General features: G+C 42.7%; 1 protein-coding gene across 10 annotated transcripts in view; it reads left to right on the forward strand.

The window, feature by feature from the left end:
• mtmr4 (myotubularin related protein 4) overlaps positions 1-27730 on the forward strand; it is a 44432-nt gene that overhangs the window by 13451 nt on the left and 3251 nt on the right. For 5 of the 10 annotated variants that reach the window (XM_023962308.2, XM_023962311.2, XM_023962309.2 and 2 more), the window contains 15 exons: positions 7741-7830; positions 14552-14668; positions 15576-15605; positions 17451-17533; positions 19210-19376; positions 19466-19562; positions 20944-21057; positions 21147-21337; positions 22379-22507; positions 22760-22871; positions 23176-23371; positions 23454-23639; positions 24591-24761; positions 24881-25035; positions 26347-27691. In XM_023962308.2, the coding sequence (XP_023818076.1) occupies positions 7741-7830; positions 14552-14668; positions 15576-15605; positions 17451-17533; positions 19210-19376; positions 19466-19562; positions 20944-21057; positions 21147-21337; positions 22379-22507; positions 22760-22871; positions 23176-23371; positions 23454-23639; positions 24591-24761; positions 24881-25035; positions 26347-27691 (3183 nt within the window). The remainder of the gene's footprint in view (positions 1-7740; positions 7831-14551; positions 14669-15575; positions 15606-17450; positions 17534-19209; positions 19377-19465; positions 19563-20943; positions 21058-21146; positions 21338-22378; positions 22508-22759; positions 22872-23175; positions 23372-23453; positions 23640-24590; positions 24762-24880; positions 25036-26346; positions 27692-27730) is intronic. The other 5 variants (XM_020709036.3, XM_078930365.1, XM_020709037.3 and 2 more) reach the window with 1 other exon arrangement.

Here is a 27730-nt window from a genome sequence, read left to right on the forward strand (position 1 = left end):
CACCAAGCTACACAATACCATCAATATATAAGCTGTGGTTCATCTCACCCTAATATGTAGTAAAGCAACACTTTTGAGTTGACAGTTTTATCCCTCGTCTACATGGACTTTCAGTCTTGTTTACCTCTCTTGACCAGTTTCTTTCAGTACCTGGACTGCGGCCCACTTCTTACATTCAAATGGAACTGATTGTTCTGAATATGGTGAACAATCAAATATTCATTTAGTTGGAGAGGATAGGAAAAAAAAGATTACTTTTTCCTTTTTTTTGCCAGGGGCCTGTAAAAAAGAAAAAAAAGTAAAAATTCTTCCCACTTGGCAGATTTTCTTTAAATATGCAAAAAAATAAAATAAAATAAATCTGCCAATGGGATAAGAAAAATAGTCTTACAAAGAATTCTTATTTTATGAAAACAATTTTAGTCATTAAGACATCTTTTCTCATACTGATTATTTTACCAATGGAAAAACTTTTTTGACAATATTATTTTTCAAGACATAAAATAAGAAAAGGGTCTTCTTACTTTAAGATTTAGTTTTAGTATATTAAACTTTCAATTGTAAAGTTTCTATTTTGGCTTCTCAGTTGAGATTTTCTGTGTTTTCCACCTCTATTGTTGTCCTTTTCCTTGGACTTTTTATGCAGAGTATTTCTTAACATTTTGACATTCAGTCTGTCGGTCTGCTTCTGCTTTTTAATGCATCCTCCTGATGAGTCACTGTGGGCTGAAAAGCAGACCTGTGTGTTTGTGAGTGTGTGTGTGATCTGCGCACACACTCAGGAGGTCACCTCTGTTCTGTTCTTCTGAAACAAAGCCCTACTCAGATTAACACAGTAATCTGGCTAGGGTGGCAAATCGTGGAGAAAACACATCGGCATCTAAAAAAGTGGTGGTAGTATCCATGGCAACGAGACACTTATTTGTGTGCCGGTTCTGTTGAGTCTCGGCTAGCTTAGTTCTGCAGAACGACCAATTTAAAAAAAAACAAAAAACTAGGCACATGCACACCAGATTTCCAACGTGGTGCCTCTATTTTCTTGTAGTAACAATCCTCCCTGCGTGAAGCCTCTTCTGCAGGGTTTTTGTGCTTAGTCATGGAGGTCTGCCACAATGGCTTCCTCTCTAAGAGATGCTGTTGAGGCAGCAGTTATGATGACATGGAGCACAGAGTCTGGGCCTTATATTTAATTAATGCGTGGTGGCACATGTGTGTGCGCGCTCACAGGCCCTTCCAGCTTTGGAAACAGTGGTCAGACAGAGGCGGGGGAGTGCACTGCCTCGCAGCAGTGACGAAGCAGAAATGTGTCGGGCGCAGGACAAGCTGTCCTCCATCTTTTGCTACCGTTATGGAAAGGAGAGCATTTCTTCTGTCTCTGTAATCGTTTTTTTTAAGCTGATCCTTTACAGCAGAGCAAAGATGATTGGAGTCTTTGCTGCTTGAGTTTGTTTTAAAATGAGTTGCAGATAAACGCTCATTAGATTTTGATCTCCAATCTATTTTTAGTCAGGGTTGCCATAGAAGAGCAGCTGAAATCAGCACAGAAAGTGAAGACATTTGTTTGGTTGATTACTTTCCAGTAGTGGTGGCTACTTTCTTAAGTTTTTGTGCTAATTTTAATTTCGTTGGCCTGTCAATGAGTCAAATCTAGGGCTGCACAATATGAGGAAAACTGTGCAATATTACTGATCAATAATGATATGACGATATAGCTTGTGATACATGAACAAAAAAGAAAAACATAGCATGACTTAATACATCATTTCCATTTCATTACAACACTTTTATTTAAATAAAAGTCAACATATACTCCACATGACCCTCTTCCACATAGGAGGCTGGCATAAAAAGGGTACGTCTGATTGGTGAAAACCGTGAAATGCTTACCGGTAAATGGTTTAATTTAATTTTTTAATACTTCAAGCTTGGACTACACAACATGAGGAAAACCTGCGATATGCGATATTAGTGATCAACATTGCAATGATGATATATCTTGCGATATATGAACAAATGGCAAAACAACCAAAAATATCATTTCTATTTCGCTGCAGTTTAAATTTAAATAAGTCAACTTAACTTAAATTATACTCCAAATGACCCTCGTCTACATAGGAGGCGAACATCTAACAAAAGGGCTTCATCTGATTGGTCAAATGCATAAAGGGATTTATTTCGATTCGCTAAATACTTCAAGCTACCATAAGACTGTTTTAGCACATTTAAAGTAACCATTTATTGCAATTTTTGCCATCTTTTGCGATATACATATTGGCACAGCTTGATATCGCAATAACGATACATTTGCTTTGATTTATTGTGCAGGCCTACTTCAAGCTACCATAAGGTTGTTTTAGCATGTGTGTAAACCTTCAGGTTATAACATGGTCGGGGTAAATACTCGGTTCCTATTGGCTGCTGGGTGTGGATTAAAAAGTGGTGCACCACTAGAAAATACTAAAAACTGATTGAATATTTATTTCTTTTGTAAGTGACCATGTTATTTTCTGATAATGCACACTTCGTTGACCATTAACCCTTACATAACAACTTATTGCAATTTGTGCCGTCTTTTTACGTTTGGATCATGCTAATGAGATGGGGGGGGGGGGTGACTTAGAAATGCATGTATTAAATTATACAAATGGTTATATACCGGTAGTGGTTATAGGTTATATAGTGGAAGTATTGCATGTGTGGAGGATTCCTGGATGAATCTTTGGTTCCTCCTATTGCTACATTTGTAGTTAAGAGTCCATGTTGTAAAAATTTGAAATCACTAACAGTTGGAGGTAAACTTACTAATACTAAGGGCCTTCCATTTCCTACTTTTGGATGAGGCAACAGCTCTTGTTGGGTTTGTCTGTTGCCTCAGCAACATGAAAGCTGCCTAGCGCCTCCTCTACAAACCTCACTCACTGTTGCCGTATCCACAACACAGCTGGGCTTTCCTCTTGATGCAAACAACCAAAGCTCCTGTGCCGGACAGAGGCAGCTTATGCTGACCAAGAAGCTGAACTCAAAACTCTCAATTATTCAAGTTGAAAGCAGTCAGAGACACCAGTAAAGCTGCTAACTTTGCATTTACTGCGCTCTTTAGGGTGGCGGTTGGCGTGTCTTCTTTCTGCACTGTTACTCGTGGATTTTGAAACTGATGACATCTCAAAGTGCTTAACATTTGCAAACCTGCTCTGCGTGCTGGAGGGTGTTGCAGACCACAGGAACGCAAAGTCAGTCTTGCTTCATAACTAGTTCAATAAACATCAGGTGGTCTATATGTGTTGGTGTGTAACGTTAAATGCTTTGGCTTCTTAAAGGGATCAACCCTGAATTTAGGGGATAAATGATGCAGAATGTTAGAATTTAGGTGTTTATCAAACTTTCCTTCAAGGATTTGCTTCTATTCATAGTTGATTATGATAAAATCCAAGATCAAGAAAATTCTACTTTAAAAAAAGTTTTAACAAATGTAATCCCTTTGCCTAGTAAAGATCTGCTTGTTCTAGTTATTTTATCATTTTAAGTACAAGGCTAGAGGAGGAGCAAACCCATGTGGACTGCTTTGGAACCAATTTAAAGGTTTCTCTGATTGTGGCTGATTGTGAAGAAGTGTCTAACCTCTCTTTCACGTGAATCATCTCTTATCTGGAATCGTGGAGGTAAAAAAAACACGTTAACACAAACATGGGTGTGTCTTTAGGTCAATTGAGGTTTCATTTATGCCGCACTTTGTTCAGGTCTGGAGGTTGTTCTCAGTCCTGGCACAGCCTTTTTTCAGCCATCACAATGGTCGCTTAGTGGAATTTCTAATCTAAGAGATGCAGTAGGAATGACCTGAGTATCAGGTCTTTTCCTGTCTGTTATTGAAGTGGCACTTTAATTAGACATGAAGACAGTGGAGCGTTCTCCCCCCAGATGACATCGTGGAAATAAAATCTTGCATAAACTTTCCCTATTTTTATTTCGTTTCTGCTTGTGTCGACCTTGCAGTCTAAGTTCACCTGAGGAATTATAGTTGCATTCTGTTATTTGGCCTCACAGAGACAATCTGCTGTTAACTTCTGAGGATTTAAAGGACTCCAGATTCCCCCTCATGCTATCTTGACTGACTCCTCAAGGGTGTTTTGGTATTTTGCATGAAATGAACTGGAGCAGGGATTCCAGGGACTCTTAAAGAGTCACTGTCCTGCTCATTTTCCAGCTAACTTTCTCCTGTTTGTTGCTGATTACCTGGATCAGGTTTGTTTATTCCGTCAGAAACTGGACTCGCCTGATCCAGCTACTGAATCAGTGTTGGCTGGAAAACAGGCTTGTTCTTAAGGAGCAGAGTTTCAGACCCCTGAATTAGAAGGTTTAAATTACTGGGTGGTTTGGGAGCATAACTGACCGCAGCGCTCTGATCCTCCATGTCAAGTGAGCAAATTTCACTCACTCAATTGTGTTATGGCTACTGATACTTTGACTTAACTTATAAGCTTAATCAGCATAACATCGTAAAATGTTCCCCTATTTTAGTATGGATATTCACTGGATTTTCCTTTTCTTTTGAAGGCCACTAACTGACCAACAGAAGCCACTGTCATTGTTTATTTATAGCTTGTCCTTTGTTGACATCCTGGATCTCTATTTGCATTTTTGTTATAACTCTAAAAAGAGTATATTTTAGGTTAAAAGTCCTAATGCAGAGTCTTTGAGTTTGTGTTTGCAGTGGTTGGAGCTCGTCTGATGGCAGCTGAGGCTAAAACAATGTTGGAAAAGTTCTTGTTTCTGTTCATGTTTGTGACGTCCTCCACTCTGCAGACAATCTAAGGCACGTATTGATTCAATAACCACGTTTTGATTATAGTAACTAAAAAAGCTGCAGACATTCTGTTTAAAATTGCAGAACACAATAATGTAAATAGGCACAATCGGCACTAACTCCACATGGTGAATAGATGGTCTTGCTTTCAATCTAAATGTTCAAGTCTTTTCATTTTCATCGATGTAAATGAGTGCAAGACTTGTGCAAGACTCAAAAATACAGATTTGCTCATACTTTATGTGGTGTGTTTTATTTTTACGTCAGGTGGAAGCCGGTTGGAGGCTTGTCTGTGATGGTGCGGTTTACATCTGTTATTATTCAGGACAGTGGGGGTGATCTTAATGCAAAGCTTGATTACCTCTTTGGACTTTGACAGATGGGATTGTTTTCCTCTAAGTTGTTGTAAGATTTTCAGTTGTCTTCATATTTGTCCTGTTGTTGTCCTGCGATTTGACAGGAGCATCCAGACACGAATCAGCAGGACCTCCTGTAGTTTTCATTAGCAGTCATGCGATCATAATGACACAAGGAAACCAAATCCAGCAGTGAAGTGATGGTTTTTGTTTTTTGAGTGCTGTCCTTTTACACATAGATAAAGGAGAACAAGGGTTGTGTGTTTTTCCTCGTCTGCGTGGACTGAAGTGTGACATGATGAACGTGGTCTTTGCAGAGCACCAGCACCCAGAGCTGTCGGGATGGGGTCGACTGCCCTCTTTGTTCCTCACTTTCTTACTTCTGCCTCTTCGCTATTTGGGCTAATTTTAGCAATCCATTAAAACGACAGTTTGAATGTGTTGTTAAGAAATTATAAGGTTATAGGAGTATAGTGTAAGGTTAAAATGAGTAGTCGCATACAAACAAAAAAATATCTTTCATCTTAAACTTAGCAGTATTTTAATATTGCAATATTAAAATTAATATTTCATGTACATTTTGATGGTTATAATTTAGCTTAGCAGTCAAAGCCATACACCCAGATCTGGTAGAAAGAAAAGGCCTGTTACCTCAGGGATGGCAAACATGTAACCAATGCCTTTGTCACAACTTCCCTTATGGGTGGATATGGGTGGATATGGGCTGTCTGCGGGCAAAAAATGGACAAACCTGTATGCGGGTGGCCCGCACAAAATTTCAAGACTGTAGAACACTCTGTGAACCCATAGAGAAAAAAATCACACACATTTATATCTACTGGCATGCGGCAGGTCGTAGCCAAACATAAACAGGCGAGGAGACGCAGGTGCGTCCGATTTCTTTTTTTTTGGTGGTTGTTTTTTTTTTTTTTTTAATCCCCAAATACTGCAGATTATGCAGGTAGCCTGTTCGTGCTGTTCAAGTGATAGTTGCGTTCCTTAATCACAGATTTTCCTTAATCACATCACTTATGTATATTGCCTGTACACCCCATGCCTGCAGCATTTGGGCACGGTCAGTATGAAGTCAATGTGAACACTTTACAATTGACTAGAGTGTGGCATAAGGACTTTGTACAATAGCATCACCTGTATATCAAATACATGGAACTTACTTCACAATACACTCACCACACACACAATAATGGTATGTTCTAGTTCCATGATGTCCTTTAAGATGGCCATATGAGCCTCAGGGGACCTGCAAGACACACCTGTGTTCGCACACATTGAAGCACTTTTTATGAAGTTTTATGTATAATTTTAGTAATAACTTGTTGTTGTTGTTGTTTTTTTATAGGTATGAATGTTGCACTGACCTGGAGGCACTTTTAATTTCATTGTACGTACGAAAAATACGTACGAGTATTTACCGTACGAGTGATTGTAACGAAGTCCTTATTCTGATTTGAGAACTAAAAGGAATGTGTAAAGTACTGCACGAGCAGATGGGGCATCAGGCAAATGAAAGGTTTTGCTGTCCTATAACCCTGCTGCAGTGGTCAGAATCCTGCCCTGCAGTAAACAGCGGTCCAAGTTTGAAGAATCCAACAGAGCAAATGAGTTCCTAGTTGCTCAAACAGCTGGGATTTTTCATGTTTGTTTTTATTAAAGGTTGCTTAGAGGAGCTTTTAGCAGAATTCTCCCGACATGCAGGTACTTCCAACTACTCATGAGTCATGAGTATGTCAAAAAAACATCCAAATCTCCCTGTTAAAGGTCTAAACCACATGGAAAGATAGCCTGTTAGTTAAATTTAAACTTTTACCAAGCCGGATGCTTTTAGCTTGGCCTCAAAAGTGGAGGAGGTGTCTCATTGCAAACTGGAAGCTGGTTGGTGTGAGCAGTAGGAAAGTTCTCGACTCTTCGTCTTGTTCTTGTTGGATTTCTGTAAGTCGATGAACGGCAACATTTCAGTGATATGAGGCCAGATTAGTATGACATGCTAGTTCAAAGTGATAAAAGTAAACAACTATTTCAACACCAGTCAAAAGCCTGCCCCCCCCTTTTGTTTTTGTTTTGCAACACCCCGGAGTCAAAGTCTAAAGGTTTTTGCAGTCCAAAGCCCGAAAGCGTTTTATCTTTTTACAGATGCGTTGCTTATCTTCACTATGTCAAAGTTAAAGGAATATAAATGGTGAAAGGTTCCCCTCAGCATTTTGGTGATGATTATTTATCAGTGAGAAGAATGTTTTTCAGGATGAAATGGTAAACATTGAGGCCCCCCCCCCCCGACCTCAGCGGGTCAGCTGTCTCTCATTGACAGTCAGGTTTACATCTGCTCTTGTCAATTTTTTACCGTCTACGTGATTTCTGAGTTAGCTGGAGAATGTTGTGAAATTTCCCTGAACGCTCCTGCACAGCAGCATGTTTAAACCCTAACTGTGAGAAAATGACTTTTCTGGTGCTCATCATTTATCTTTACGTGTTTTTCTTTCATATCCTTCAGTGTTAAAATCTTGTCAGTCCCTTTAAGGAGAATCCCATCGCTGAGGTGCCCTTTGTCTTGTGTTTGTCTGTCAGGGTGAAGAGGGGCCTCCCAGTCTGGAGTACATCAAGGCTAAGGATCTGTTCCCCCAGAAAGAGCTGGTGAAGGAGGATGAGAACCTTCAGGTGAGCCCAACAGTTTGCTGTGGAACTCGTGAGAATGAGGCAAAGGCATCATCTGGTACTTTATTAAGTTTTCAGTTTTAAAACATAATACAAACAAATTCAAAACCCAGTCCCCCACCCCTCCTGCTGTCAGTTGCATATACACCAATATCCATTTAGTAAAGAAAATATAAGGAAATGAAATGTTACAAGTGATAAGAAAAGAGAAACATGAATATATAAAATCAGTCACGGTATAGGTGAAATAACATATAAAAAAACAAAACAATAAGTAAAGTTCAAATATATTAACACACGTAAAAAAAAGATTTTTTTTTTTTAAAAAAAAGAGGCATCATTCTGTCACACTTGTAGATGGTAGACTAAAAAAGTTGAGAAATGGTCTCCATACCTTTTAAAATGTATGTTCTGATCGTCTCACAGTGAATCTTATTTTTTCAAGTTTAAGATGGTAAAGCACATCTCGAATCCAATGTGATAAAGTGGGTGGGGCAGCATCCTTCCATTTAAGAAGAATGAGGCGTCGAGCTAGCAAAGTTGAAAAGGTAATGATCCTCTGACCACCTGCAGGCAATGTCGGAGCCCCACTGTTTATTCCAAACAGAAATACAAGTGGGTTTAAAGTTAGTTTGACTCCCAAGATGCAGCTAAGTGCCTCACAGATATTTCCCCAAAAGCACTGTATTTTAGGGCAGTACCAAAAAGTGTGGATTAATGTTGCCTCTGATTATTTGCATCTGTTACACAGTGAATCAATTTGTAGATACATCTGAGCTAATCTGGCTTTGCAGAGGTGAGCACAATGCACAATCCTAAATTGCAGTAGACAATGTTTTACACACATTGAATATGAGTTAACATTCCTCACAAAATTTTCCCAGTCTGTTTCACTGATGGTTTCACTAAGATCCTGCTCCCAAGATGTTTTAAGGCTTTGCATCGAGGGAGACTCTGTGACTGAGATCATGCTAAACAATTTACACACCGATTTCTTCCGAGTGGGATTGAAGATCAAAATATTATCCAGAGTATTTTGAGGAGGTTGGATAGGGAACCCTGTGATGGAGGTCATGATGAAATGACACACCTGCAAGTATCTAAAAAAAATCGAAGCTAGGAATATTATATTTGTAGACCAGTTGTTGGAAAGAGGCAAATTGATTATTAGAAAACAAGTTGTTAAAGGTCTTCAAACCTTGTCGCCGCCACCTCTGGAATGCAGCTTCCAACAATGAAGGTTGGAAACATTTATTGGATGCTATTGGAACTTGCAAACTCATCCCTAAGTAACCAAAATGTTTTCTGAATTGATGGAAGATTTTAATCGAGTTATGTACTACAGGATTATCAATAGTCAGAGGTTTAGCCAGTGGAAGTGTTGCACCAATGACTGATGGCAACAAACCAGGCCCAGCAGAAAGTTTCTCCATCTCCACCCATGGCTGTCCAACATCATTGGAGTAATGTGCCCAGTATGTCATACAACACAGATTAGCAGCCCAATAATAATAATAGCGTAGGGTTGGAAGTGAAAAACCGCCATGCTGTTTTGTTTTCTTCAGATGTTCCTTGCGCAACCATGGCTTTGTATCATCTGGTACTTTGAAGGATGATGGTGACTTCTGCTCTAAAATACCTCTCTGAAGTGTGCATGTGCGTAAAAGCAAGAATTGATTGACAAGATAATTCTGCAGGAGTCAAAACTCAACAGGCAGAGGGCACGCTGAAGATCTGTGCCCCCTTTTTTTAGTTTTAAAAGAACATCTTGTTATATCTCTCGCTGGTGAAAAAAGTATGACGGATTTTAATCATTGATTTTTAGACAGGGCGGCCGTGGTAGAGGGGTTGACTTCTGTTAGGAATATCACAGGCTCGATTCCTGCCCGGCCATGTGTCGAAGTGTCCTTGGGGAAGACATTGAACCCCACATGGCTCCTGATGGCTATAAGTTGGCATCACTGCCTTTAGCGTTAACAACTCTGGAGCCAACTTTTCCAATGACAAGTCTGTTTAAACGCTTATATATGCGTGTTTCGGGCTTCTGCGTTCAAGACATTCATGCATTGCTACGATCATTTCCACTACCATTTTGGCCTATAGGCACAAAATGTCTGATCAAGTAACGTTCACATCGTCCTCAGCAATGTGCATTTGATCGTTGAGCAGAAGGTGGTGTTTTTTGCCCGGCTGGACACAAAGTCTCTCATATATTGGAATAGAGCTGGGATAGCAAAAGCCTGGAGCAAGATTCGCACCGCTTCAACATTTTGCACCAAGCCTCTTCCAACTGTAGGTGGCGGATGTGCGCTAATATTGGGTAGCAACAGTCCAGTGTGAACACCATATGCTGTATATGCACGTCAATGTGTGAGCGGAGCATTAGGCAGCAGTGTGTGAATGTGTGTGTGAATGGAACTGTGAATGTAAAGATCTTTGGGCCTTAAAGGAAGGTAGAACAGCACTGTAGAAGTACCGGTATATACCATTTACCATGGCATCATTTGTATAGAAGTCCTCTTATCTTTGTTCCTCTGAGATTTTGAGCTTCTTCCTATCTTGGTGGTTAATGAGCCAGACAATCATGTACCCTGTTCTCTGTGAAGGGAACAAAGGAAAGATGCAGGGTGGAGAGATTTGCCTCTATACTCTGTATACTCTGTCTTTCAACCTTGTGGTTTGGAGAGGAGGCATCATTCCATCAAACTGCGGAAACCGTCAACCTTCTCAAAGTGCTGCTGTTGGTGCTGAGAAGTTCGGGGCAAAAGCAGAAAACCACCAGCTTTGATGGGAGGAAGGGCTGCATGTTGGTCCTCACACGAACATTTTCTATAGCTATAGCGCTTCCCTCCCCTTGCATTCACACATTCTGTCACATGTCTACACTCTTGTGCTTTCAGTTGTCATTATGACTTTCTCTTGCTCCATATTTTACCTTCATATGCGTTCAGGCAGATTTTTTTCTGGTTAATGTGTACGCTCGTCCTGATATGAAGTCTGGCACTACCGGAAGTCACGACTCTGGTTTTCCTGATCGTAAACCCCCCCCTCCTCCTCCTTCCTCATGTTTCAGCTGCTTAGGCTTGGCAGAGGAAACGTGACACAGTATCTGCTGCTGCTCTCCCGGCTCGTTGTGACTCATGGCTCCTCTTTGGGAACGCAGTTTGCTTAATGCAGTGGGCCCAGTCTGTACAGCATGTTAACTATGGCGTGCTCAGCAGGACACGTTGGGCTGTGGAGAAGCGCTCTCCTGCTTCACAGACCTCATCTCGTCCGTTTCTGCAGCTTTTGAGGCCGGATCAAATGCCAAGTCGAGCAGTAGTTCCTCTACTAGTCCGATCCATAACTGTCTGGGCCCTGGATCTTGTCCCCTGTTACCTAAGAAATGTCAGCGTTACAATTAATTATGATCTTGTGAATAATTCAGTATGGGACTATTTCAAAGATCTTATGAGTGCTGTCAGGAAGGCTTTATTTAGCTCTGCAGGAGCGCAGACGGCTTCATGACACGAGTCGAACTGTACTTTTAGTCCGTCTGGACTCATGACGCTGTCTTTTTCTGAAAAAATCATTCAGGAACCTCAGTCATTGAGTTTTTGTAAGATCTCTTAATTTTTTAAGATGAACACTTAAAGAAATGTATATCAATATATAGACATTACATTTTTTGCCGCTTTCTGTTTTATTTGATACACGTCTGGTTTGTTTATTGCTCAGCTGGTTTCTGTGGAGTGTGACCTGCTGCATGTCATCTGCATGCAGTGAAGGTCCTGCTGACTTGGCAGTGAATGCTAATGCAGGATGAGGTAAGGTTGTTTTTGAGCAGCCCTGTTGTCCCTACTGCCACACGGGATCTTCAATCATGACGTGGATGGAATAAATAGGTTTATTCTCTCCATTGTGTAAAGAAAAATACAATTTATCGGCTACAGCTTGTTCATAACTGGGCTGTACGCCCTTTAACCAAGATCTCCAATGTGGAATTTTAGTTTATAGATGTCCTGATGGAATTTGACCTTCATTTTTATCAGAATTACTTTTAGTCTGACCCTCCCAGAGCCCTCAGTTCCTCAGGTGCAGGTCTCACAGCGAGGCCACATCCCAGCACTGTTGGCCTCGCCTGTGGAACGGCCTGCCTGAGTTTGTGAGGGCTTCACCCTCAAGAACAAACTTAAAATTCACATTTTAGCTTTGTTTTTAAGTAGTTTTTGCATTTCCTCTTCTTCAATTTGTTTTTATGGGCTTTTTATCCCCAGTTTGTTAGTGTGTGTTGGGAGGCTTTTATTTTGATACCTATTTTTACTATTTTATGTAAAGCACTTTGAGGTGTTCTGGCGTAAGAAAGGTTCTCTATAAATAAAGTTAAATTTGAATGTTATCTTTGCATATGTTGTAAAAGATGATCGCTTTACTAACAGCACAGCAAATCATATTAGTCCTCTTGAAAAGCAGCACAAACTCATCGGCCAGGACGGTAAATGTGAAGCTGACCGCGTTAAAAGTGATTAAAAGCTTCAGTTTGTGCGTAAACTGTGCCGGGGTTTGGAAGTTGGCAGATGTATCCGCGTATCACCGGCTCACAGATAATTCCTCTGCCTCTGAACGATATGAAAAAATGCCTCTGCAACCTTTTTTGGAAACCAATTACCTTAATGCAGTCAAGGACAGGACTTCCTCTGACTAACAAAATGGGTTTGAGTAAGAATTTTAATGGCTCCCTCTCTCAACACTTCAGTCAGCCCCCCCCACCAAAGCCATGCCTGTTGTCTGCCGGCTCATTCAGGCTCAGCTACAGGTCCCCGATGTTCACAAAGGTTCCTCTGTGCCAGTCCTCGGTGCTAATTGGACAGTTCCACATGCAGGCTGGTTCACATCCATCTCTTCCTATTTTTCTGCATGTCAGAGCGCCCGGTCAGGTCTGTTTGAAGCTCTGTGACCAATGTCAAGTCTTTCCTCTAGCTTTTGACTCCTCCCTTCAGGTCGCCACAGCGGGAGTTCTAACCATCCAAGAATTCAGATATTGCATGTGAAACAAAATCCCCCGGCGGCCGAGTCGCAAATTAAAACCATTACAACGCAGTATTCTTTATTAACAAATAACGGTAACAACTAAGTACTACCTCTCTAACTGATAAGCTAACCATATAGATGTTGTAGAATGACTGTGTGTATGCGTGTCAGCACGCTGCGTGTGTAGGAGGAAGGAGCGCGCACAAGTGTGTTGGGGGTGCGTGTTGATTGTTCTGCAGCGGACCGCTCTGGAGCTGCACGCGGGTTTCACCTGTGCTCTCTGGTACAGACATCTTCTCAGAATATTATATATTGCCCAGTAATAAACGAGACTGCAGACAGTTTGTCACCTTACCGGTAGCCATGAAGCCTGACACCCATGAAGAACACGGGGCAGGAGGCTCCACCTTTGTTTACACAGACACGTAACTTTGCGCTGCACAAAACATTCGTTTGTGTTTGGTGTTATGGACACAAAAGTGTCGCGCACTCAAGAATGCACGCAGCTTGTAATGGAAATGAATAATTAGAACGCAGTAAATTTGTCGTATTTTCTGGCGAGAGGGAAACTTCTGTTGTAGAATGAGGATGTGTATGTGCTGCTGAAAACGCACGCTTGTGTGTAAGAAGAGGGAGCGTGTGCGGCGTAGAGTGAATGAGAGGCGCGGCGCAGGGACTGAAGGAGATAAAACGTTTCCCCCAGAAACCCTTGAAGTCTGAACACAGGACCAGCAGAAAAAGTAAATTATCAGCAAAGATGAATGTGTTTAATGTGTTTATTATAGTTCCAATCATGCACCATATGCAGAACTTCCCAAGAAAAAAAAACTTTCAAAAAAATATACGTGCAGTTATGTTGTGATGACCTCATTACCATGGTGATGTGGTTATTTTCACACCCCTACGTCCAAGTTTTGGTGAATATCAGGAGAACATCTCAACTTTAATCATCTTTTGATCTATTCTAAAAGTGTTCCCAGTGGTCTTTTCATTATGATTATGCCGTTTTTAAACGAAATTTTTAAGTTATTTTCTAGAACATTGTTTCTGCAGAGCGGCAGGAGTTCATTAAAAATTTAGCTCCAAGTTGTTGCCAGGACTGTTGGTGCAGAGTGAGCCTTCCCCAACCCTTTGTTTCCACTCTCTCCCACTACCTTATAGCCCCTCACACCCCCAACCTAACATTAGTGGTGCATCAAAATGGTGAGAATGTTGGAGCTATCTAACCCTACTGTTTAGATCCAGATGCCAACTCGGACAAGGAAAATAAAGACGTACGTGGATCCAGTCGGCTAAAAGTGGATGCATCAGAATGGAGCAGAGCAGGGAACTTGTAATTTTAAGCATGATTTCTTTACATGTGTCCTCCATCATGAAAAAATTGCCACAAAAACACACTACCTTATAGCCCCTCACACCCCCAACCTAACATTAGTGGTGCATCAAAATGGTGAGAATGTTGGAGCTATCTAACCCTACTGTTTAGATCCAGATGCCAACTCGGACAAGGAAAATAAAGACGTACGTGGATCCAGTCGGCTAAAAGTGGATGCATCAGAATGGAGCAGAGCAGGGAACTTGTAATTTTAAGCATGATTTCTTTACATGTGTCCTCCATCATGAAAAAATTGCCACAAAAACATATTAAACTCTGGAACAGGATTTTTCATGAGAGTGGGTCTTCAAACGTTTCTTTTGGTTTTCATCTCTGCAGGTGCCATTCCCAGTTCTTCAGGGGGAGGGGGTCGAGTATCTTGGTCATGCCAATGAAGCCATCATCGCCATTTCTAACTACAGATTTCACATCAAGTTCAAGGAATCCGTCGTCAATGTGAGTGCTGGCAGAGAAATGATCATTTCTGCTTTAGTAAATGGTGTGTGCGTGCGTGCCCATATGTGTGTGTGTGTGCAGGGTACCACGCCACTGCGAAGACCAATAGCGGTTGAGAGGAGGATTCAGTGTTTATTTTGGACGAACATGAGCTTTTTTTCCTTTCCCCCACTTCAACTTTACAAATCTATAACTGCACTAATGAGGCAAATAAACCTACAAATAAATGACTTGGCCTCCCCAGTGAAGTGGTTGTAGCTGCACTCCAGCACACAGGGCTGTTCAGGAGCAGCAGACAGTAGAGGTTTAAATGTGACATCCAGGCTCCACGGCTCGGCCTGTGCTGGCGCTGAGGTCCAATGAGCCGCTCCTGCTGACGTCAGGATTCCCTCAAACACAAACGGGTCAATTGTTTGCATTCACTGGCAGCAAAATACCTCCTCCTCCTTGATGCCTGGTCATCTTTTCCAGAAAGACTTTCTAAAACAATGAAAGAGTTTTAAAAAGTAACCCATGAGTTCAGATCCCTCTAATCCCTAACTGGGTTATTAGCTAAATCCAAAATGAGCTTGACTCCTACTCTGACACCACTCAGACAAAGTGCACGACTTACAGCAGGCTGCAACCTTTCACCCACACCTTTTGCATCAGTCCATATTTCAAGTTTTCTTACCCTTTGCTCTCACCTTGTATGTCTTTCTCTCCATGCATTTTGTTTGTCCTGAAATTCTATTCCACTGGTGTCATTCGTCCTGCAAACGTTTTGATTTTTTTTTCTTATAACTCTTCATTTTCCTTTTCTATTTTTTTTTTTTTGGTTTTAATAGTTGTTTTCATTTCCCCCTGTCTTGTGTTTCCTCCTCCCTTTCTTTCTCTCCGTGTGCTCGATGGTGTCACTGTGTTTTAGACCTTGGCAGGTGTGGACACAGACATCTCTGTGAGTACCGTGTGATAAAACACCACCCTCTGCTACAGTCTAGACAGCAGCAGAGCTTATTCTGCACTGCACTCGATGACAAAGCATGGAGCAGTGTTTTTCAACCTTTTTTGAGGCAAGGCACACTTTATCCTTGACAAAAATCCCGCGGCACACCAGCATCCAAAAATTATAAAAGGAGAAACTCCATAGTCTGTATTGATGTACAGTCCCTCCACAATCTCACATGTATTTTTGTGATAAATGCGGCTGAAAAGGCTGAAAGTTGCAGCTGTTTTGTCTAAGAGTTGTAATTAAAGTAAAGCTAGTTTTCAATAATAATATTCAACTAAATTATTTAATATTTTACCCTGGTAGTTGTTTTACCCTTCAGTTTATTAACTTGGAATTTTATGTAACCTCACAAATAAACAAATATATTCTTTCTAAATTGTGATTTAGTTATTTTTTATAGTTTTTTTCAATGTTAGTGCAAAGGTAACTGTAATTTTTGAAAAATTAAATGATCACAATATGTTTGATAGATTTTACTCAAAAAGACTAACATTATATTTGTTTTCTGTAGCTACACAAAAAAGTGAACATGTTGAAGTTTTTTAGTTTTTCTCTGGTCCTAATCAAAAATGAAGTCTTTGAAATGGTTAACAAAAATGTTTTATTTCTTTTTAGATGATTAAATTGTTTGAATTTAGTTTAATTGTGTCTGGCCACCTCACCTTAATCCTGTTTCTTAAATGTTATAACTTCTTCTAAGTTTGACGTATAAAAAAATCCAGACGTTATTAGAAAAGTGTTTCAGTTAGAAAGAATACTTGGACCAAACTCTGGGATGTTTGGCTGTTCATAAACACAAACCTTGAAGGAGAACTAAACTGTTGACCTCTGATTTCATCAAGAAGATGGAAAAACTGTTTGGTGTGTCTTCGTTGTGGGTTCAAGACATTAAACAGGGAAGACTCATTGTTCGCTGAGACACTGTCACTTTAACCCGATGCATCATGGGAGATGTAGTGCGAAACTGCCACCGATCGCAGACTCTCTGAGCTTCATTGTTCAATTGTTCCACGGTCTGACAGCGGATTCAACAGAAAGCTACACCGCTAAAGACGAGCTTTAGCTGGTATTTTTGTTGGAGCTGAGGGACTTAATGAGCTAAAACCGGAACAAGGAAGTGAAGACTTTAACCACTTCTGATTGGTCAGACTGATGACGTATGATTAAGCCTCCAAGAATGATTGGTGGAGACAGTTGAAGGGGAGGGACTTTTCCAAAAACAGCTGAAGCTGCGGCTAAATCGCGGTACCGTCATTCTTATCAAAATGTCTTTAATAGAATCAAATAAACACAAGAAAAAGGTATTTTTCTGTATTTTTTGTATGTATTTTTTAGGTATTTATGATCTTTCATATTCCTTACTACTCAGTGTTTTATCAGGGCCTGTTTGGATGAACACAGGGCTGATATCCTGGAGATGGTAAATGTTTTTACATCAGTGAATGAGGGCAATTTCCCATGGCACACCTGACCATCTCCCACGGCACACTGGTTGAAAAACACTGTCAGAGAACGGCTTGAACTCATGAGTTTAATTCGATAATAATTTATTTAAAGTAGCAGTTATATGGGGTGACCTAAAGTTAACACAATGTTAAATAACTTTTTATCTTTGCAACACGCACACATTGCTTTTTTATAAAGGTTTTTTGGGGTGGAATTGGAAGTGAATGAAAACCTCTGCAGCGAGTCTCTTCTGGACCAGAGGGTGGTTTCTTCTCTGCAGATGTGCTGTTTGCTTCCACAGCGGGACATCAGGCTGACGCACACGCTCTTTGTCTCCCCCTGCAGGTGCCTCTCAGGCTCATAGAGGGCGTGGAGAGCAGAGACATGTTCCAGCTGCACATCATCTGCAAAGATTCGAAGGTTGTCCGGTAAGAAAACCGGCTTTTTTCTGCACTGTGCTACTCCAGAAAGCATCACAGCTGCCTTTTGTAGTTCTGCATTATTTAGCAATTTTTTATTGTGAAATTCAACCTAGAATTATGGTAATATAGTATAATAGAATATAATAAAAACAAACTAATCAAACAGGCCTTGACAAAATATCATTAACTTTTTGTGTTTTTGTAAAAAGTTTTGACGTTTTAGATCAGTCTAATGTTTTGCTGTCAGAGATTTTAGCTTATTTTTTGGGGTCATTATTGTTAGATCAATGACCTGCAGCAGACCAAACTCTCTGATAGTAAGCAGCTCATTTGGCTCCAGAATGCCTTGATAGGCCTATTTTAATGAACCTGCACATATTCAAGACGCAGCAAATCTCCAAAGTCTATTTCTCTGTCTGTGTTCCATGTTCAGAGTGGTACAAACTGTAGACTGTAAACAAACTGACTGATTTCAGGTTTGAAGAGTCCTGGGATTCTGATTGGAGGACACGTGTCAAATTATGACCATAGGTTATACTTTTTATGTATTGCTTTCAGTAAAATGTCAGTCTTATCAGTAATTTAATTAAATGTCAGCATTTCAGTGACCATTGTGGCTTTTTCTTTGATTAACAGAGGGGATTCTAATAGTTTTATGGCTGATGCTTCATTTAAAGCTAATGTTTGGACCTGTACTTGCAGCGCCTGCCGCTGTTTGGCTTAAAATCAAGCGTGTCAGCTCTTTGGTGCAGCACAGCATGGAGTGTCTTTTTATTGTGGTATGCACAGCCTCTGACCTAAAGCCAGACACGCCCTGTCTGTAAACAGTGGGGGGTGGGGGGACTGGTTTGCTCAGAAACGAGAGTCGAGGTTGGTCAGTGTTTGTTAAACTTAACAAAACTGGAACACAAGTTGCATTAAATAACTAGCTACTCTTGTGAACCCCACAAGTCTTTGCAATAACAGGATCAAACAATCTTCAGAGTCGGTCCAACCCTCCCCCCCCCAGCCTGAAACATTAACCTTGAACAGCAGATGGCAGGAGGTGGAGCTCGTCCTTCAAAAGAAGAATCTAACCATTACAAAAATGTTTTTTTTTTTGCTTTACCACATAGAAGCACTTCTGTTTACCTCAGAGCGAGTCTGCTACATCGCTTCAGTTCCTTGTCTCTTCTGTTCATCGTGCGTCTGTGCGTTGATGCAGCACAGAGGATGCAGGGGCTGAGAATAAGGACAGACGGACTTATGACATCGAAAGTCAGGGAATAACATAATAAGAGTTGTTATTTTGTGCCCTAAATGAAAGAGGTACATCACAAATGTTTAGGGGTCTGGTGAGGGAAATACTCTGCTGCTGCTGATGACAGGAAAGCAAGTGCTTAACAAATGACATATTAGGCTTTTCTCAGCCAAAAGCAGAAGAAAATAACTACCGTAAAAATTGTCTTGAAGATCAGGACACAGAAGCTGTCAAACTGCTAGATGGACTATTTGGACTTGATGTAAAACTATTTTTTACTATAAAAACTACAATAATTTTTTTCACTGTTAAACATGAATTTTAATGAAATTACCATCTCAAACTTAGTAGTTTTCAGATCTTTGTAACAGGCCCCGCCCCTTCAGTGCATCATCAGTCACCTGAGCTTTACAGGTGCATTTTTAAACCTTCTGCTCCACAGATGCCACTTTGCAACCTTTAAGCAGTGTCAGGAATGGGCGAAGCGGCTGAACCAAGCCATCGCCCACCCATCGCGGCTGGAGGACCTGTTCGCCCTGGCCTATCACGCCTGGTGCCTCGGAGGCAGCGCAGATGATGAAGACCAGCACGTTCATCTGTGTCGCCCAGGTGGACAAACTGTCAGCTCTGAGGAGAGAGTCCGCTTTCAGATCTCTTTTTGCACTGACACTCCCGCTGTACTTTTTGTTTATGTGCAGGGGACCACGTGCGCCACCGAATGGAGATGGAGGTGAAGAGGATGGGCTTTGATACGCAGAATGTTTGGAGAGTGTCAGACATCAACAGCAACTACAAGTATGTCTCAGGTTTTCCCATTGAGGCTTTTTTTCTGAGCTTTTTGATTTAATAATAATAAACTTTATTTGTATAGCGCTTTAAATGGCACACAAAGACGCTTTAATAAACTTTTTAATTGAATCGCTGTCGTCATGGTGTAACAGCTTACAAGAGGATGATCCTGTAGGTTCTTGAAGGTGCATTCACACTAGACAAGCAGGGAGGGGCTACTTCTCCTTCATTTTCTTCCTTTTCTACTTTATACTAGCGCATTTCTGCCACCTACAGTTGGCAGAAATGTTAAAATGGTGTCAATCTCGCTCCAGGCTTTTTCTTTTGCAGCTCTATTCTGATTTATGAAAGACTTGGTGTCATAGAATTCCAGCCTGGCACAAACTGCAATTATTAATTCTCCTCCTTGATCAATTTTCAAATGGTTGGCACTGCCGTGAATTAAAGGGGACGCCATCCATAGGTCACCACTAAATCTAAGTCCCTGATTGGTCAAAGTTCTGGTTTAACTTTAATCACATGTTCATTGGCCATTCTGGACCTACAGCCCCAAAAGCAGTCGTAGAAACTCTCATAACAACGCATGTATGTGAAGCCCTTAGACTTTTCATTGAAAGTGGTTGCTTAAGCGTCCGTTCCTGAGGGCGATGCGAACGTTACTTGAACATAGCCTATGAATTTGAACTGACATCCGTCTGTCTGAGTGAAGACAGCAGCTGCAGTTCAAGTACAGTCCGAACTCCAGGGTGGGATGTAAACAACAGTAGGATCCAGTTAAATCAGGAAATCTGCATTGTGTGATCCTGTTGACCTTTTATCTGACCTTTCAGATCAACATTACTTTGTGAAACTGTGTTTATAACCACAAACAAACTCAAACACAGCATCTGAAAACCCCACAAAGGAGCATGACAATGCAGAATCCCTTCCATTGAACTGGTAAAACAGTCGATAGCATTTCATCTTTCACTTTGACACGAACTGCAGAAAAAACCTTTTGAAACAGATTGAACCTGTACATCACCATGTCCTTTGCTGTCTGAACACATAAGGCTGCACAAAAAAAGGTCAGTGTTTTTGGAGAGGGGGGCTGTGAGAGCTCATCCTGCTGAAGGAGACAGACACCCAGGACTACAGGATAATTAAACAAGCTGCAACATGCTGCGGACCGTGACTCAGCACACTCTTTCACTTTGTTTGCTCTCGCACGCACAGACGTGCACGGCAGTCTGATCTCTCCCTCCACAGACTCTCGGCAGGTGGGCAGGAATTGAGATCAGGGGAGATAGGAGAGCAGAGACGGATGGAGGCACACTGAGATTTGTTCTGAATTATTGCTGCAGGAGGAAGTCATGAAAAAATGTCTCACCTCTCGTTCCTTCTGCAGGTTGTGTTCCAGTTATCCTCAGAAGCTTCTGGTTCCAATATGGATCACCGATAAGGAGCTGGAGAGTGTGGCTTCTTTCAGGTCGTGGAAGAGGATCCCTGTGGTGGTCTACAGGTGGGTTTGCTGACACGCTGGTCAAGGTAAAGCAGCCAGTTTTGTCTGTAGCTTGCTAATGATCTCATTTCATCTAATTTGTGTCCCAGGCATCAGAAGAATGGAGCAGTGATTGCCCGTTGCAGCCAGCCTGAGATCAGCTGGTGGGGCTGGAGGAACACAGACGATGAATACCTGGTGACGTCCATCGCTAAAGCTTGTCAAATGGACTCTGGAGCCAAAGCGCCACTGGCGAACCGGCAACGAGGAGAAGCTCCCGACTCCTCCGACAGTGATTTTGGTAAAGCTGCTGATCATTTTCTGAGTGCACAGTCTCATTGCTGCAAGAGGGGAGGCCGGACAGATAAAGAGTTTTTGTGTATGATATCTTTTTGAATGTTTTCCATTGAACCTAAACTTTTTTCGGAAGGTGATGGTTAAAGGTGACCTTCAGTTCTGTAGTCTTCTCTGTTTCTCCTCTGCTCAGATCAGTATGGAAATAGCCTTAACAGTCTGGACTGGTGTTCAAGTCCGCAACTTAAAATCAAAACTTTTTAGAATATGTTCCAGAAACTTTAAATTAAAGACCCACTCCGATCATGTTGTTTTCTAAGACAGTTTCTGCAGGAATTCATCAGAAATTCACCTCTAAGTTGTGTCCGGGACTCCGGCAACGCCGCCCCTCTTCCCATCTCGTTGCTGAGAGCTGCCCCTGATTCTTCATGATTTGAATAAAAAAAAATATCCAAAAATGCAAGTTTTAGCTTTATTTTCTTTATATTTGTCCTCCATCATCAGACAAACAGCCAAAGGAACATGTTAAAAACACAATTTTCATCGGAGTGGGTCTGTAAAGGCTTTAATGAGTGTTGTACTGTTAGAACATTTTGTCTGTTAGTAAATTTCCTGCAGAAAAATACTTTTGAAAAGTTCATGAAGCTGCACCAAAAATCAGTTTATTTTTGAAGTTTAACCCCACATTTTGATGTTTTTCTCTTGTTGTACTCTTTAAATAAAACCAAAGGAAAACAATTGTAGCAGCTGAGAGTGCAGCTCGAGCACAAACAACTTGTTTTTCTTATTTTTTTAAATTAGCAGTTTGTCAAAAGGAAAGCTGAATTCATCCGAGACAAAGCTTCAGTTTCAATGGAGCTTCTACTTTTGGTTTAGAGAAGGCCTGCAGTGTCATCTGAAGCACATGTGGAGTTGTAAGTGGGTTTAAAGATGCTTTCAGGTTTCGTAAACACCCCCTGGGATGTCCTCCTGCTTCCCTCTCATCACCAGTCCCTTCATCTCGTCAGCAGGTGGACTAACTGAAGTGTCTCCTGCTTCTTCTCCTCAGACTCCTCGCTGACTGGAGGCTCTGGCTGTGACGAGAACACCGTCCCCCACAAACTGCTGATCCTGGACGCCCGCTCCTACACGGCTGCTGTGGCCAACAGGGCCAAGGGTGGGGGCTGTGAATGTGAAGGTTTGTCACATCAAACATTTCACAGAATGTTTCCATACTCAGGAGTGTCATTGTTTGTTAGCGGATCTGTGACTCTGTCAGCAACTGAATGAGATAATAGACCATCAGAATGTCTTTGTTCTGGTATAATCATTCTTTTTCGTGGAACCTGAAATGCTGCATCTTTCAGGCTTTTCAGAATTTGTAGAAAGTACTATCTGGGTCGGTGTTTATGTCCTGTGACCTATTTCTGAATTTTCTGTTTGTGTTCAGAGTACTATCCAAACTGCGAGGTCATGTTTATGGGAATGGCCAACATCCACGCCATCCGAAACAGCTTCCAGGCTCTGAGGACAGTCTGTTGTCAGATCCCGGATCCGGGAAAGTAAGTTGATCCGTCCGACCTTTCTCTCTGCAACCCCCCCCCCCCCCCCCCCCACCTCCCCCTGTTCTAATGGCTACAGGAACGGTGAACGCTGCAGTGGAGCTGTACCGCTCCTGCTGGGGCAGCCAGCTGCAGCCGTGTCTGTGCTGTCCGGCCTTTCTGTTTGTGTTTCGGTTGACTGTGTGCTCTGTATAACATAACTTGTGAGAATGTGCCCGAAAATCCAGAGGCGTAGCTCCAGGTTTGGTTTGCAGGTACCTGTTCTTGCTGTGTAGTTGTGTAACAGACCTTCCTGTGTTTGCAGCTGGCTGTCTGCACTCGAGAGCACCCGCTGGCTGCAGCACCTGTCTGTCATGTTGAAGGCATCCACTCTGGTGTGTTCAGCCATGGAGCGGGAAGGTCGACCCGTCCTGGTTCATTGTTCAGACGGGTGGGACCGCACACCGCAGATAGTAGCCCTAGCCAAGATTCTGCTGGACCCGTATTACAGAACTTTAGAGGTAAGCACGCCTGGTTTGAGGGTTTTGGGGGTTTTTTTGTGTTTTTTTTACAGAATCATCAGAGCCCCGTGAATGTTCTCAGGGTTTCCAGGTGCTGGTGGAGACAGAGTGGTTGGACTTTGGTCATAAGTTCGGGGACCGCTGTGGCCACCAGGAGAGCGCGGATGATGTGAGCGAGCAGTGTCCTGTCTTCCTGCAGTGGCTGGACTGTGTCCACCAGCTGCTCAAACAGTTCCCCTGCCTGTTTGAGTACAACGAGGCCTTCCTGGTGAGTGCTTTTCCAGGCCCTGCCTTTGAGAAACGACCTCAGCAGACGTTTTTAGGAATACTCTAAACCAGAGGTGGGCAAACTATGGCCCGGGGGCAATATATACCCTGAAGTACATTATATTGGTAATCCTTGTTAATGTTTTGTTTGGATGCAAGAAGTTATCCTGCATTCATGTGCTGTTGGTAGATTTGTTGTTTTTCTGATGTTATTGTGTTTTCCCAGTCAAACAGTCATTTTTCCTATCATTCCAATACCACACGAAGACACAGCATTTATCCAAGTTTGCGTTTTTTTTTCCCTGAGAGACATCACCCGAGAAATCCAATTGGCACTAAAATGAGAATAAAAGCCACAATTTTGAATAAAAACTCCAATGTTTTTTTTTAATATATATATATATCTATTTCCAATCCAAATTAAAGCATGTTTTCATCCAGATTGCCTGTCATTTCTGTCTTTTAAGAGGTGGATTACCAAAACACTCCACCATCTGCTCTTCATTCGGCGCTTCTGTCCATTTTTTAGAACCTTTGGTGGCCCACGGATCAAAAGGTTTGCCAGCCCCTGCTATAAAACAAAAATGTAGTTTTAAAAAAAAAAAAGCAGTTTACATGGCGTATACTTGTATAGCGCTTTTCTACCTACAAGGCCCTTTACAGCGCTTTACAGTCCCAGACCCATTCACCCAGTCACACACACATTCACACTCCGCTGCCGAACAATGGCGCCAGCCTACCACCAGAGGCAAGGTGGGGTTCAGTGTCTTTACCAAGAATACTTCGACACAGGGGGTGTGCAAGGCGGGAATCGAACCTGCAATATTACGATCATGGGTCAACTGCCCTACCGCTGCACCACGTTGTTGCGGTTCATCTGCTGTGATTGGTAAACAGCAGATGAATTTTTGAAACAGCCTGACTTGACGCGTCTTATCTTTGTGCGGTTTAGGTCAAGCTGGTGCAGCACACCTACTCCTGTCTCTATGGCACCTTTCTGTGCAACAACGCCCGCGAGAGGGAGGCCAAGAACATCTATAAGCGCACCTGCTCTGTGTGGTCCCTGCTGCGCACCGGAAACAAGAACTTCCAGAACTTCCTCTACATCCCCAGCCATGACACGGTACCCCCACCCTCCCACCCCCCCCATTTTACAACAAACGGCAGGCTGTGATTTCCAGCTTGAATGCTCAGAATTGTTGATTTCTCCTGAAGTCGTCCGCGTCTCTGTTCATCTGTCAGGTGCTGCAGCCTGTCTGCCACACTCGGGCACTACAGCTGTGGACAGCTGTGTACCTGCCCACCTCCTCCCCCTGCACGGCTGTGGATGAGTCTGTGGAGCTCTACCTCCCCCCGTGCATCGCAGGAGAGGAACTCACCTCCCGCTCGCTGGACAGGTATGTCTGCAGAGGGCATGGCTGTGTCGCCGATCATCTGTGTCGGCAGTTTTTGGTTTGTCAAAATACAACAGGCTGTTTCCAAAGTTATTTTTGTAGGCCTTTAGCGAAATCACAGTAGCTGCTTAAAGACCACTCTGATGAAAATGATGTTCTTTAGTATTTTTAACATGCTCTTATTGCAATTTTATGACGATTGAGGACAAATATGAAGAAAATAAAACTAAAATTTGTGTTTGAGAATTTCTTTATTTCAATTTTTGTGAATCAGAAGCAGACAAAAAAATACTGTTGAAAAAGAGCGTATTTTTGATGTAGAAAATATAGTCAGCAGGCCACAAACTCCAGTACTGCTCCATTCTGATGCACTTTCCATTTTCAGATTAATACATTATATATAGATCATTTTTTACTCGCCCGGGGAGTAGGTTAGTGTTGAATCGCCACTTTCAGAAACTATGTCCTAGAAAACAACAAAAGTTTATTGATTTTTGGCTAAAAATCGCATAATCATAATTAAAAGACCACTGGAAAACCTTTATATGATCAGAGTGGGACTTCAGGCTGAGATTTCTGAAGACTCAGACTGCCCTCTAGTGCCCACAATTGAGAATCGATATTATTACTGCACATGTGAGTGGTAGGGGTATAACATGTATGTATTATATTTATTTTAACAACTTTCTATTTGGGTTCATTTTGAATGATCTGATTCGATCCAATTCACTGGCCTAAAATGGATCCAGGACATCTTTAGCCAAAACTTCAACCAGTGTGACTCAGAGAAATACCTGAATACTGAACAGTGCAGTTTTCCAGATTTCTTGTATTTCCTTTAAAATAATCAAAAGTAAATTAAATCTGTACAAACAAACAAGTAAGCAAGAAAAAATGTCAAATCCATTCACATTTTGTTTTACCGCATTAAAGAATCCAAAGGGAACATTATTTCTAGCACACTGTGTGGTCACATGACTTTGCTGAATTCAAAGTGTTTCCACTCATTGGACTGGAATGATGGACTGATCAGTTTTTGCTGACATCACATGTTTGTTGTCTGCTGTGATGCACTTGGTCATTTTTACAGTAAATCAAACTTACAATGCCTCAGTCCGTATGGTATTTTCCTGTATCGATTTGATTATCAGTTTTAAAACTATTTTTTAATGATATCAGTCAATTCTTCTCTGACTCCGACAGATTGATCTGCTTTGAATAGAAATTGATTTATTGGTTAATCAATTACTTGTTACACCCCTAGTAAAGGGTATTTATACATTTCCTGTTTTTGTGTTCATCCCTGTTATCCAGGCTTCCTAAAACACGCTCCATGGACAACCTATTGTCTGCCTTCGAGAACGGCACGCCCCTGACTCGTACATCAAGTGACCCTAATCTGAACAAACACTGCCAGGAGGACCGCGGTGCAGCCGAGGCCTCGTCGGCCTTGTCTGCGCACGGCTCTGATGACCCAGAGGAAGATCAGTCTGACCATCCGAGTCCCACCCAGACTGCCGTGGTTGTCCCGTGGGCAGAGGACCCTGAAGACGGACGGGCGGAGCCTTGTCTCACCACACAGCCACTGCCCTCTCCACCCCTCCCCTCCGTCAGTCGGGACTCGCACACCTCCTGCTCCACTCCTGTCCTCCACCAAGCTTTAGCTCACGTCACCGACCTTCCACTCCCTCCACCTCTGGAGGCTGAGAGCCCCTGCAGGACTGCTGACGGCGCTGTGCCCCCCACTCTGGACTCAGAGCCATGCTTACCTCTCCCCTGCAAGAACGCCCACCCAGCAGCCAATACCCCCACCCTGCTGCTCAACGGACACTCAGATGCAAATGCTGTTGCTGACTCTGCTGTGAAGCAGCCAACCCCTCTCCCCATGGAGGACTCCACTGAGACTGTCACTGGGGAAGCAGAAGCCCCTCCCACTCCCCCACCCCCCACCCTACCTTCCACAGCCTCAGGTCTTCCACAGGAGGAGCCGCCCAAACCACAGACTCAAGTTTACCCCCACAGACAGACGGAGGAGCCGATGAAAGGCAAAGGGGGGGACAGCGCCCAGCTGTCGGCCCGCCCCCTGCTCTGTCAGAACCCGCTGTCAGAGCTGTCCCTCCTGGGATCCCACTGGGACAGTGTCCACGGTCTGGTCCAGTCCGCCTGCAGTCACCCCGGAGTGAGCCGGGCACTGCAGCCCAACACCTACCAGTCCCGCCGGCTCGCCACCAAACTCCTGCATGCGCACGGCTTGACTGTGGGGGGCGGGTCTCAGTGCTCGCGCAGGGAGGCGCTCTGCTGTCCCAGCAGCCCTGTGCAGGTGGGGTGGCCCTCTGCTGCCAGGAGCTACAACGGCCTTTGCGTACCCGCCATGGCTACCTTAAACAGCTACTCACTAGCAGCCCACCAGTTCCAGCTGGCCTCCTTTTTTTCAGCCTCGAGCTCCCCTCCTCCCCCACAAGCGCCAGCCTACCTGGATGACGACGGGCTGCCGGTGCCGCTGGACGCCGTGCAGCAGCGGCTGCGGCAGATCGAGGCGGGGTACAAACAGGAAGTGGAGGTGCTACGGCAGCAGGTGAGGCAGCTGCAGATGAGGCTGGAGAGCAAACAGTACGGAACCCCCCCCTCAGAGCCGGACATCGACTACGAGGATGACATCGTGAGTATCCTTCCTTCTGTAATGATGAGCATGTTTCCT

Source organism: Oryzias latipes, chromosome 14 (assembly GCF_053564925.1).
Source record: "Oryzias latipes strain Hd-rR chromosome 14, Olatipes_Hd-rR_3.1".
Taxonomy (NCBI): domain Eukaryota; kingdom Metazoa; phylum Chordata; class Actinopteri; order Beloniformes; family Adrianichthyidae; genus Oryzias; species Oryzias latipes.